This window comes from Amphiura filiformis, chromosome 5, assembly GCF_039555335.1.
Source record: "Amphiura filiformis chromosome 5, Afil_fr2py, whole genome shotgun sequence".
In the NCBI taxonomy this organism is placed as follows: domain Eukaryota; kingdom Metazoa; phylum Echinodermata; class Ophiuroidea; order Amphilepidida; family Amphiuridae; genus Amphiura; species Amphiura filiformis.
Window position 1 is genome coordinate 53,967,270 of NC_092632.1, and position 12,642 is coordinate 53,979,911.

At 36.8% G+C, this 12,642-nt stretch overlaps 1 protein-coding gene across 2 annotated transcripts; it reads left to right on the forward strand.

Annotated features, from left to right (window-relative positions):
- Positions 1–229: 229 nt before the first annotated feature.
- Positions 230–12,424, forward strand: LOC140153365 (enhancer of rudimentary homolog). 2 transcript variants are annotated; one of them, XM_072176097.1, is made up of 4 exons: positions 230–352; positions 5,470–5,554; positions 7,095–7,215; positions 12,037–12,424. In XM_072176097.1, the coding sequence occupies exons 1-4, from the start codon at positions 350–352 to the stop codon at positions 12,128–12,130; spliced, it is 303 nt and encodes a 100-aa protein (XP_072032198.1). In that variant the 5' UTR covers positions 230–349; the 3' UTR covers positions 12,131–12,424. The 2 variants fall into 2 exon arrangements, with proteins under 2 accessions (XP_072032198.1, XP_072032199.1); XM_072176098.1 differs by lacking the exon at positions 12,037–12,424 and adding an exon at positions 8,898–10,267.
- The last annotated feature ends 218 nt before the right edge of the window (positions 12,425–12,642 follow it).

The following is a 12,642-nucleotide window of genomic DNA, read 5'->3' on the forward strand; positions in this document are numbered from 1 at the left end:
TTAGGCTTATTTAGTTTATTAGGGCCGGCCTACAGTATTTATTTTGTTTATTTTGTATATTTTATTTATTTCATTTTTTTATTTATGATTTTTTTTTTTATATCTTTAAATGTTTTCGTTTTGTTTCTTTTCTGATTGCCATACATTTATTTTAGTGATTTGTTCATCTGTAACTATTTAAATAAATTGCACGCATGGTGTGGCATTTTCTATGATGTTGTGTATTGATGTACGCAAAGGATCTTTCCCCGCTGTAAAAGTTTATGTACGCCATGTTTTTTTCAAGACAACAAGAGCGTCACGGAACGTATTTTTAATCCCACTTGTAGTCCTGAAATATCGCATTAAAATGGTAAAACATGCAGTTTTTAAACGTGTATCGTAATATCTGAATATATTAGGTTCCTGTTGGTTGCTTTTGAAAAGAATTGGAATGCATTTCGTAGCTCATTTTCTCGAAATTTTATTACACACATGCTTTTTTTTTTCCAATTTTATTTTTACTATCCAGGAACCGCATAGGTCTCGTTTAAGTGAAATTGCAATTTTTCTTGTAAAGTTGATGTCGAAATGGTCCATTCATTAATGTTCGGCGATTGTTTCTGTTGCCCATGGTACCTCCATAGTTGTAATTTTGTGGGTTTTTTTACTGTAAAGATCGAAGTGTTTAATTCGTGACACGAATTCTGCACCTTCGCAAGAAAAAGGTGCAGAATTCTGCAAGAGTTCATTTTGCATTTTTGGACTGCAGTAGCCCTAGAACTCTGGCCATAGTATCCGTTTTTACTTCTACTAGGGCTATAGGTAGTAGACTGCGGAACTCAGTCCTCAATGATAGTCGGTCATTTATCTTTTAGTCATTATATGACTATCATTTGAGGACTGAGTTCTTACGATACATCTTTCGAGGTGCAGTTTAGCCCTAGAACTCTGGCCATAGTATCCGTTTTTACTTCCACTAGGGCCAGAGGCACTTACATTGAAAAATTTGTTGGAGATGCTTGAACGATCCAGTACAAAAATCAATGCTTGATCGAACCAATACAAATGTGTGTCAGGTCACTAATTAACATGATAAAACCCACTTGAGAACACACAATCGCCAGTCATTTCTAAAGACTCATTTATACTCAATCGCTTTTGCATAAATCTGAATCGCATACGCATGATCAGTGTACTAAATCGCCGTCGTATTTGCCTGCTGAGCATGCGCATGAATCGCTGTTTTTCAAAAGCGACACGTATGCCTGTATTGACACCCTCTGTCGGTCAAGGATTCAGTCTGATGATGAGCAACCCATGGGTATAAACACAGCTTTACACAATGACTAATTTACATAGGCACAAAAGACCGTGTTCATGTACCGTTACTCAGCCAAACATGGCAGAGTAGGTCCCGGATGACGGTACATGTTCCTATCTCCTCAACGTTATACCTTTCCAACAAGGAAAGAGATACGAAAGGCGAACGTCTAGTGCAGTTTCAGACAATAGCTTGGGATTATTGGGGCAGAGGTTATCTATTGAATCCTTTCATGACCACTGAAGCATAGTCAAGTCTGCCAAGGTGGCAAGGACACTCGGCACGAATTGAAAGACCATGTCACTCTCGACAAAAGAATGCATGCATGTCAAAGGTCATACGACACCAATTTGGTGTTTGTTATGCTCCTCGAAATATGGACCTTAAAGTCTATGTCTGGGCTATAGGCACTTACATTGAAAAATTTGTTGAGGATGCATGAACGATCCAGTACAAAAAATGAAATACCATTTCAATGATTGATCGAACCAATACAAATGTGTGCCAGGTCACTAATAAACGTGATAAAACCCACTTGAGAACACACAATCGCTGGTCATTTCTAAAGATACATTTATACTCAATCCCTTTTGCAGAAACCAGAATCGCACACATGATCAGTGCACTAAATCGCCGTCTTGCATGTTGAGCATGCGCATGATTTTCGCTGTTTTCAAAACCGACACGTAGGCCTATATTGACACCCTCTGTCGGTCAACGTGCTCTAAAATTACACACATAACTTGTGCAGTTGTAAATGACAATGATTCAGTCTGATGATGAGTAACCCATGGGTAACAATGACTAATTTACATGGGCACAAAAGACTGTGTTCATGTTCCGTTACTCAGCCAAACATGGCAGAGTAGGTCCCGGATGTTCCTATCTCCACAACGTTATATCTCTTCAACAAGGAAAGAGATACGAAAAGCGAACGTCTAGACTGCAGGGAGCATTCCATGATTTTGGTTCAGTGGTGTACAAATTACAATAACAATAAACGAATATTATTATAATGCAAACTTGTGAGTTCTAACTAAGCTGGTGACGTGTCCATGTGTCATGCCGTGGTCGTGGTTGATGAATTGACAAACATGACAAATTGACATGGACACATCCTTGACATTAGACTCGCTTGCCAGTATATTATAGACTGGCTCACACCATTTTGTCTGTCTGTGGGGAAATACACACTTAATGATGTTGATTTGCGCAGGTCAGATATTTGAACAATTTCTTCAAAATTTGGACATACTCATCGATCGGTATAAAATTGGTACCCACCTTATTGTGCTTGGTAATTTAAGACTCGGATGAAACAAAATTAAGGATCGAATGCATTTTAGTGTCCGAAAAGGCAAAATTATCATCAAAGTTCTGCCAAATTCGAATCAGTTATAAAAATATCTGATCTTTGCGATCAAAAACACAAAGATACAACTTCGAACGTACTACTGGCAAAAGACAATATTGCCAAATAATATAGAACATTCGACGTCAATTTGTCAAAATATTCAAGAAGTGTGCTCTACAACATGTGGAAAGAGCGCAATACAATTCCCATTCAAAATGAAATATTCACACAATTGCACTTGAAATGCGAAGTATTACTGAGAATTATGTTGGGAACGTGTATAGTAACAAATTGGTAGGTCATGTTATGTGGAAAGTGGTATTTGAGGGTATGCTTATTGAAGCAGTCGGTGGCCTATTGTATAAAGTATACGGTGTTATTTACATGTTTATTCCCGCACTGCATTCAGTTACGAAAGGACGCTAGCTACGAATGCGAGGGCATCCGTGAGCAAATACGTAGCTAGTGTTTCTCGAGCAAGCATCGTCATGAATAATTTGTTCCTCCTTCCCCCGCTTTTTGCGTTCACAAGCGCCGTGGCTCAAATAATCATGGTACAAAATGAACATTGGAGTCGGCAAATCCCGCTACGCCTCTGTCTCACGCCAAGCAATTCCAAAAAGTTGACAGCCCTGCTTTTGTGCCTATGTAAATTGATCAGTCATTGTGTATGCTGAGTTTATACTCATGAGTTACTCATGCGAGACTTAATCCTTATGTGTGTAATGCTTGTTGTTAGTGAACATCTTGACCAACTGAGGGCGTCGGTCTATACATGTCGCTTTTGCAAAAGAGCGAATCGTGCACATGCAAATGATGGCGATTTTGTACACTGATCAATAATGTGTGCGATTCAGTTTTCTGCTAAAGCGATTGAGTATAAATGCATTTTTAGAAATGACCGACAATTGTGTGTTCTAAAGTGGGTTTTATCTACCTGACACACATTTGGTTCGATCAAGTATACGCTGGCGAAGTTACGTAATAATCGGATTAACTACCATAGCAATAGGTGAAAACAATTTTTGAATATACCACGCTGCACTGATACGTTCACACTGTACCTCTGCATTGAACCATATCATGCTGATCACTTGCACCTGTAAGATTAATAGTATCTTTGAAAAGACCAGTATTGTATTCAATCTATGATTGCAGACATACACAGGTGATGAGTGTAACCTGCTTGTAGTGCAGCGCGATATGTTCAAAATTATTTTCACCTATTGCTATGGTCCGATTATTAAATTACGTAACTTCGCCAGCGTATTGACCTGCTTTCAACAATTGTACTGGGGAGGTCAAGCAGGCTCTACCAGTTTTTAAATGTAAAGTGCCTCTGGCCTTAGTAGAAGTAAAAACAGTTACTATGGCCAGAGTTCTAAGGCTAGTCAGGGTTCACATTTTTGCAACAGGTATTATTTATTCTGTTAACATTGAAATTTGGATGAAAGTTATTTTGGTGAGTCATCTGTAAAATTCTGTATCTTTGTTCATAGATTGCCTATTTTTGAACAGTCTAAAATCAAGTGCAATTTTAGCAACATATATTTTTGATGCAATAGCCCGTTGTGATCGGCTGTTTACTTGTGAATTCCATTGCTGTACATGGTCTTGTGCTTCTGTGAATCCGACTACATTTTGTATTTTGATCAGCTCGTAATCAGCGGGAATTTTAATATCGCGGATTAATATCAATATATTTTATTTAGAGAATTGTCTTATGGCACCTCGCAAGAAAAATCACAAATTATTAATTCAAGTCCTATACTTGTCTACTTTCTTTAACATGCACATTGTAGATTTTCCAGATGAACAATATCGCTCTTAATGTGGATCTACTTTTTCGGCGTGGTGGTAAAAGCCAAACAATTCCCGCCGATTACGAGCTGATCAAAGTATAGATTTAGAATGCAATGGTCTCGAGCCTCGAATGTGAAGCTTATCAATGGGCAAATTCGTAGCCTACATTGTAGACTTCAGCAAATTTACGTTTCTTGAAGGGTATGCATATGTGAGAAAATGGGAACAATCCTCAAAATACAGCTGATTTTAGATAAAATATTCTGTGAATTTTGAATGAATAATTAGAAAATAATAATAATAACTGCGCACCATCTATTTTGAGGTCATTGTGTGAAATCGGAGGGTTTTGTTTTGGGCTGCTCCCGAGGAAAAATACCGTCGTATCTAATATTGTGAAGAAATCAAAATGGCATTTTATGTTATTTTATGCCATGAAACGCTGTTAAATATAACCAGTTTTAATCATTGTTGTAACCTACCCTACAAAAAAATCAACCAGGCGAATATAACATTCGCGCCGACAACAAGAGCTACCAATCACAGAAGCGCGACGGCATCGCGTAGGCGTGTGCGTTGCCATAACGCGTAGCTTATACGCGCACGCAGAAGTCATTGTGGCGCGTCCGGAGTCATTGTGAGTTATTAATGACCTCGCAATTAGTGCGCGGTCAGGCAATCAATTTTTTTTTATTGGATTACACGTATATTAATGAGGTTATGAATGTTATTTAATCAAATAAGCAACAGAAACAGAAGTTATTATTATTTTCATTGAGATAAGAAACCATGTGACTTGCCAAATTCAAGTCAGTCAAAGAAGTGCAGGAATTTTCTGGACCCAAATTTACCCGCAAAATGAATAAGTTTAAATTTAACAATCGATTGTATTGATATAGAATGGCGTGCACGCAATTGGCTCAGCACTATAAATGGTAGTTGTGTGCTGGCATACAATTTTTTCCCAATTTAATCCTACTACTTTCTGTTTGATTGTTTCCTGTTGCAGGCACATTCAATCTTACTGATTCAACCTGGCCAACCAGAAACAAGAACCTACTCAGACTATGAGACAGTAGTAGCATGTATGGATGGTAAGTCATGTCACATTGGGTTATTCCAGTTGAAATCCATATTACCCCCTATGGAATACATGATGTTAATCTCTCACAAAGGGGGTGCAGATTTCAAATGGAGTCACCTATGCAGGTAATGCCATTTGAAATTATATCACTCATACATAAATTCTAGACAGTTCATTGGTTGATTACCATTTATCATTTTTACCATCAGCCTCTCTGTGTGATAGTTTTTACCATCATAGTGCTGCGTCGTAGTGCGCCTGCGCCAAGCTGTGCGCTGACTCTTAGACTCGCCAATTTACTTATGGGGTGGACCCCAAAATGTGAAGTATATCACAGCAAAACATGGTGTTATGATCTGTTATGTTGATGAAAAACTGTATTTCCTACCTTAAAGAGTATTGTAGTAATAGAATTTATGTGCGAGTGATATAAAACAAATATTAACTGTCTTAAATTTGTGTAATGGTCGAAATATAATCACTCGGTGAAAGATGTATTGTTCCATTCCACTCACCGTTCCGGCTCGTGGAATGGAACAATCCATATTTCACCTCGTGATTATATTTTGACCATCACACTCATAGACAGTTAATATTAATATATTCACACTCTTTGTGTGGAAGATTTCAACTGGAATAACCTATTACACTTTTACAGCCACCCCACTTATCCGACCCATCTCGGTTATCCTGACAAGTGATCTTCAAAAGTCAAGGATATTTTATTGCAATGCTTTATTTTCATATTCCAGCACTGCACTTCGGATATCAGGCTCAGAAATTTGGCGAGAATCCATTGTGGCAGAGATTCTCCTGAACTGAATTTGTGTGTATCTAGAGATTTTTGAGCCTACACACAAACTAAATGGGGGGGGATCTGAAGATTTTTGTAAAATGGTGTTGCCAGAACAGTTGATTCTTGCCAGGTGAAACAGAATTCTACCCCTGGATATTCAAGACAAGAATTATACATACCGTATTGTTTGTAATAAACGCCCTGGGGGGGTTGCATTTTTCCAAAAGGGGGGCGTTTATTGGAAGTGAATTGTCATTGAAAAAAGCTTGAAAATCGGGTTCAATTTCCCGATGGTGCTCCTATTAAAAGGAGGATTTACGACTATACATGATGGCGGCGCCCACTGAAAATGATATTTTCGTGAGAATTCAACAAAATTACACCTGTAAGTGCATGGAATTAGTGAAATTCTACCATAATTAGGCAATGAAATGGATGGGAGTTGAGTCATCACAGGTTTTGTCCTTTCAATTTAGCGATCGTGACTGACATGACTGATGCAAGTTTTAAGCTTACCTACGATATGCGATGGATGGCATGGAAATGTTTGCGTTTTTGTCAATTTTTCACAGAAAAATTGGAGGGGGCGTTTATTAGAGGGGGAGCGTTTATTACAAACAATACGGTAATTCAATCTGGATCGATCACCTACCTTATTTACTATATTAAACGCCCTGGGGGTTATTTTCAAAATGGGGGGTGTTTATTCATACATGTATGAAGTTTTCATTTTTCTCCCTGTCTGTTGGTTCAGGTGTGTGCAAGATATTTGAGGAGCATTTGAAGAGATTACATCCACACAGTCCATCCATTACATATGATATCAGTCAGCTGTTTCAGTTCATAGACAACTTGGAAGATCTCAGCTGCTTAGTGTAAGTAATGTTTCAGGTTTTATCATTGATCAATCAGGGCTAGAAATTACAGGAACATATACCATACTCAGTCTATCTAAACAGGAAAAATAATCTGCTCAATTACAGAAGTGTGAATACTGCTACCACAAATCCCCTTTGAAACACTGACCACTTATCAGCCCTCTTGGCATAAGGCAAAAAAGTGATCAGTGAGAGGGGGATTAGTGCCACTTGATTTACACATGCATGTGCCAGGGATTATACCCAGCTGTGAATCTGACCAGGAGGGGCTATTATCAATTAGTGAGCAATTAGTGGTCTTAGTTTAGATAGACTAAATGTATTTCAGTTATCCGAACGATGCACAAAAGCTATCCCTGATGCCACCCGTGATTGCCTTCCATATAATCATGATAATGGGTTATAAGTACAAATTTCCCTCTATGTAAGGCCCGGCAAAAAACGAGATCTCGCTTTTCACACCGCGAATCTCGCTATTTACCAATTATCTCGCATTTTAAGAAAGTTCCCAAGCAGTATACTTACTATAATAAAAATGTAGCTTTATGCCATATACATTTAAGTTCACCGAATTCCACGAAATGAACTTCTCCATCGGAAAAGTGTGCAGAATTCAACAGCATTGCAACCACATTGCAAGTGCAAAAGCCAATGCTTTACTTAATAAAAATGACATTTCATTGCAAATGAGTTCAAGTTTAGGCCAAATATCATTATATTTATTGAATTACTGGAATATTTCGACTATAAAACATAATTCAAGGTCAAATTTTTGTCACTTTTTCTTCGACTCACGGCCGGCATCGGCAGTTCTGTTTACATGTTCAATCTAAACTGACCTAATCTGAACAATAGAGGGCAGGCAACATTTTTTATTTATTTATTTATTTTTTTTTCGTATTTTCTGGCGTTTTTTAAGCTTCTTGTGCCATTTTTCGGGGAAAATCTTGCTTTTCTCGCTTTTTAAAATTTTGGATCTCGTTTTTTGCTTCCAAAAATTGCGTTTTTTGCCGGGGCCTACCTCTATGGGTACCACAAATGGTGAGGAGAGATTAAGGGGGTCCAAAAAATGGGTACCATTTTCCAAATTAATTTGCTTTCATGCAAAAGGTGGATTTAATCCCCAAACTGGATTTTTTTTTTCAGGCTTAAAAGTTTAACATGAAAAAGTGTTCCTTATGACTGTTCATTTTTGGTTCGCATCAGAAAAAAATGTTAAGAATAGGTCAGATTTGTACTGTTTGGATAAACTACTACATAGATACCTGGACTTCAAGTGGCAACTGCAAACTTGCAAAGATTGTAAGCCCGGGATTGTAAGGTCATTTTGGTGTTGATCATCATGGAAAAATTTGTTCTGAATTTAATTGGTAATATCTAAAGATTAGCATCAGAATTCTGCTCTATTTGGAGTTTGGTCAAAGCATGTGTGTGTATAAAAGATATGTCATGGTTTGGTTTGGCTGAAAAAGGTCAAATTTAACACATGTATTCTGGGATGCTGTGACAAGGTGTTTGGTAAATGAACCAAGGAAGTGCTTCATCCCAGAGGAGTTTTTAACATAAAATAAAATTGCAAAATAATTCTTAAAATTTAAAAGTAAGTGTAGTAAGTTGAAATTACAGTTGTGATTATCATCCTGAGTGTGCATAACAAATGTAAATTTATGTTCCCACAGATATCAGCCCAAAACGGAAACATACTCCCCCTTCAACAAAGATTGGATTAAGGAGAAAATTTATGTCAATCTTAGGAAACAGGCATCGTCATAGCGACAAATGGCTGTGATCAAACTGAACACATGCATGGCCAGGAGTGACCAAAAACTTTGTGAAAATATGAGATTGTGAAAATGTGGAGGGAGAGAATAATGGACATGATGAGGCAAACTGAATTGCTTGTATTTCATTGTGTGCAACATGAATATTCATAGATCTCATCTCAGCAAGTCCAATTATGATTGGATGAATTGTATTTCATTGTGTGCAAAATGAATATTCATACATTTAGATGTCAGGAAGTCCAATTATGATTGGATGAATTGCTTGTGTGCAACATGAATATTCATCGATCTCAGCAAGTCCAATTATGATTGGAGTGTCAACACCTGTCACAGGCAAAGATACTACTCGATAATGAAAATCAATTGTACACTGATGAGCTGTTCCATTTGACAATCACATCCCACCCACTGTGGAAGATTTGGATGGCCAACCAAATTCAACAGTTTCAATCATTCCGTTTTAGATCCAATCATTTTTCATCCGTAATAAGTAAAAATGTGTGGACGATTTTGAAATTCCAAACAAAATTGTGTAATTTTAGGCCAAATTGTGCAAAATTCAGCTGGATTTTATAAATTTGCTCAATTGCAGCGGGAATGAAATTGAGATGGCAGTGAAATTTTCCACAGGGGTATATGGATTTGAAATGGAAAGAATGACTCGATTTGTCTCATTTGCCATGCTGCAGAGAGTGAGACTCATATGGATTACAAATATTCCAGTATCCGCTGACTGAAAATCTTAAAAGGGGAAACCTATATTGAATACTTGATCTTAATATCTGTCATCATTTGCCTTATTAAATTACATTGACTACCCGTTTTGTATTTCATGTGTTGATAATGTGGTATTGTGCACAGATTATAAACAGACGTACAAAACATAAAATATGTAGACATGATGTATTAAACGTGATACAATTGTAATCTAAAATGGGCTATTGTTGAAATCCTTACACCCCCCTGTGGATAACATGACCTTAATCTCAGGGAGTGTGAATTTCAAATGGGGTTACCTGAATAGGGGACTCCATTCTTGTGTGGGTGATTGAGGTCATGTCTTCCATAGGATGTGTATGGATTTCAACTGGAATAGCTTGAAAGTGTCCACTTGTTTGCACGTTAAAATGGAGCACAGAGAATTGCAATACCACTGCGCACTTGTGTAAAACAAAATCAGAATGATACCATACTGGTGTAAAATTTTATGCAATTTAAGAAATGCACAGTGGTATTGCATAGCCTCATATGTTCCACTCACCTGCTGTCAGCGTGTGTCATTGATTGATTAGACTCAAAGACATTGATCGCAGTCTTTTCAATTTGTGCATGGCTGACGCACATTCAAATGAATCCTTTTACACAGTAATTGAAGCGGCACCTTTTAAATTACACTAAATTTCATTCAGTCATTAATTTCTTGATCATTCTGATTTTGTTTTACACTCTAAGTGTGGTATCATTACTGCAGTTCATTTCTCTAAAATTTAAAATCAACTTTATTGCTTTTAATTAACCCTGCTCAGACTAATGACCAATCAATTATTGAGGACATTCTTGTTTTGATGTATTATGTGTATTTAGAATAGTGTCTTAATGCAATTAAAAGCTTGAACAAGATATAGTTTCCCCAACGCTTTAAGTAGATGGCATCACAGATGTAATTCATCAAGCTCATGATCAGTACTGGATGGTGTACATACATTGAATAAGTCATACTAAATGTCTGGAATATTTCTTTGCCTCTGCTTTGTAAATATGGATAATCATTTAAGTATTCCTATAGTGTAGATTGGTTTTGGTTACGTGTTATTTGGGATAGAAACAGTTTATCACAAATGTCAGTTAATTTATACGTCATTAGATTTCATATAGTGTGGGACCAGGAGGTAGAATATTTGGAATGGATCTGAATGGGTTATTCCACAGTTGAAATTCATACACCCCCAATGGAAGACATGACCTTAATCTTCCACATACATGTAGGGAGTGTAAATTTCAAATAGGGTTTTGTGATTGAAAAATACACATTTGTGTGGGAAATTAAGGTCATGTCTTCTATTGGGGGTGTACGGATTCCAAATGTAATAGCCCAATTTTGATTGTACTTATGCTAATTACCACTGAGTACATGTAGGGCACAGACAGAGTACATCAGTGATACAATAGTGGTAAATTGGCAATTACAAAATCTTGATCTTGTAACTACCTACACACGTTGAACACACATTCCTAGCAAAATTAGTATCATCAAATTACGTCACAATAACTTTTATAGAGCATTTGGATAACGCATGCTTCATAGCATGTGATTTATTGATCAATGGAGCAGTACTGTTGTTTGCCTTATCTTCTTATCTATAAAGCAGTATTCAGACTTTTTTATTGTACGTACAATATTGTATGTAACATATATACGTTATTTAATCTATTGCCATTCTATTTCCAGCAATGTTTAAGTTCTAACGAATGTTTGATGACGAAAAATCGATAATATATTTCTGCTAGATATTGTATGTAACATATTATCGATTTTTCGTCATCAAACATTCGTTAGAACTTAAATATTACTGGAAATAGAATGGCAATAGATTAAATAACGTATATATGGTACATACAATATTGTACGTACAATACTCGGAGTCTGTGGAGCGCTTTAGGTAACAAAAAAACAAACCTGTTCATGGGTAGATAGACTTACGAATGAGGATCGGTCATTCTGGATTTTTTTTTTATATCTGGAAGAGGTTAAATGACACCAAAAAATCACAAAAAGCTGAAAATTTTTGTTGAATTTTGCTGAATTTGTTTAAAAAAAATTCAGTTGAAATCAATCTACTTCGACAAAAAAAAGGGTTGCTTTTAATATTTTAATACAGCTACCAAAAAAATCTAAAAATGCAAAATTTGGGTCATCCGGGCTTGTAAACAGGGTTTTCTTATCTCAGCTCGACATATACATTCGATCATCCTTTCATCATGTAATGTAAATGTGACCTTTTTGTTAAGTACTGGCATTTTTTTTATTTTGCAGACTGCAGAAAAACACAAAAACCTATGCCCCATACAACAAAGACTGGATCAAGGAAAAAATCTATGATCAACTGAGAAAGCAGGCCGCATCTTAACACCATAAGAGACTTACTGGATTATGTGTCAAACAAACTGTGGTTCCGGCCTCAATGCTTTTTATACCGGTGGAATTTGTTTGAAAACTTTGAATAGAAACCAGCCAAACCATTTATCATGGACAATGAGAGAAAAATGGTGGATTCTTAATTTGAGAATCATGTTTTCAAATTTATATATTTTGTGTTAGGGTAGTATTTCAGGGTTGGTAGGATGCAGTGACGGTGCCAAGGGAGGGGAGGGGCATGGGGGAATTTGCACCTCCAAATGCCCTCAGTCATAATAAGAAATGTTAATAAAATCCTACTTTTTAGGCCAAAAATGCCAAATATTAGGGAACTTTTGGCAATTTTTGCCCCCTAAAATTCCTGGTTCCGTCACTAGTATGATGATAACAAAATATTTCAGAACTCTTGGAAACTTACCTTTTGTTGTGTTAACAGATGTGAATCACATAAAAAATGATGTGAATCCATTAGAACACATTTTCTTGAATATCGGCAATATTTTG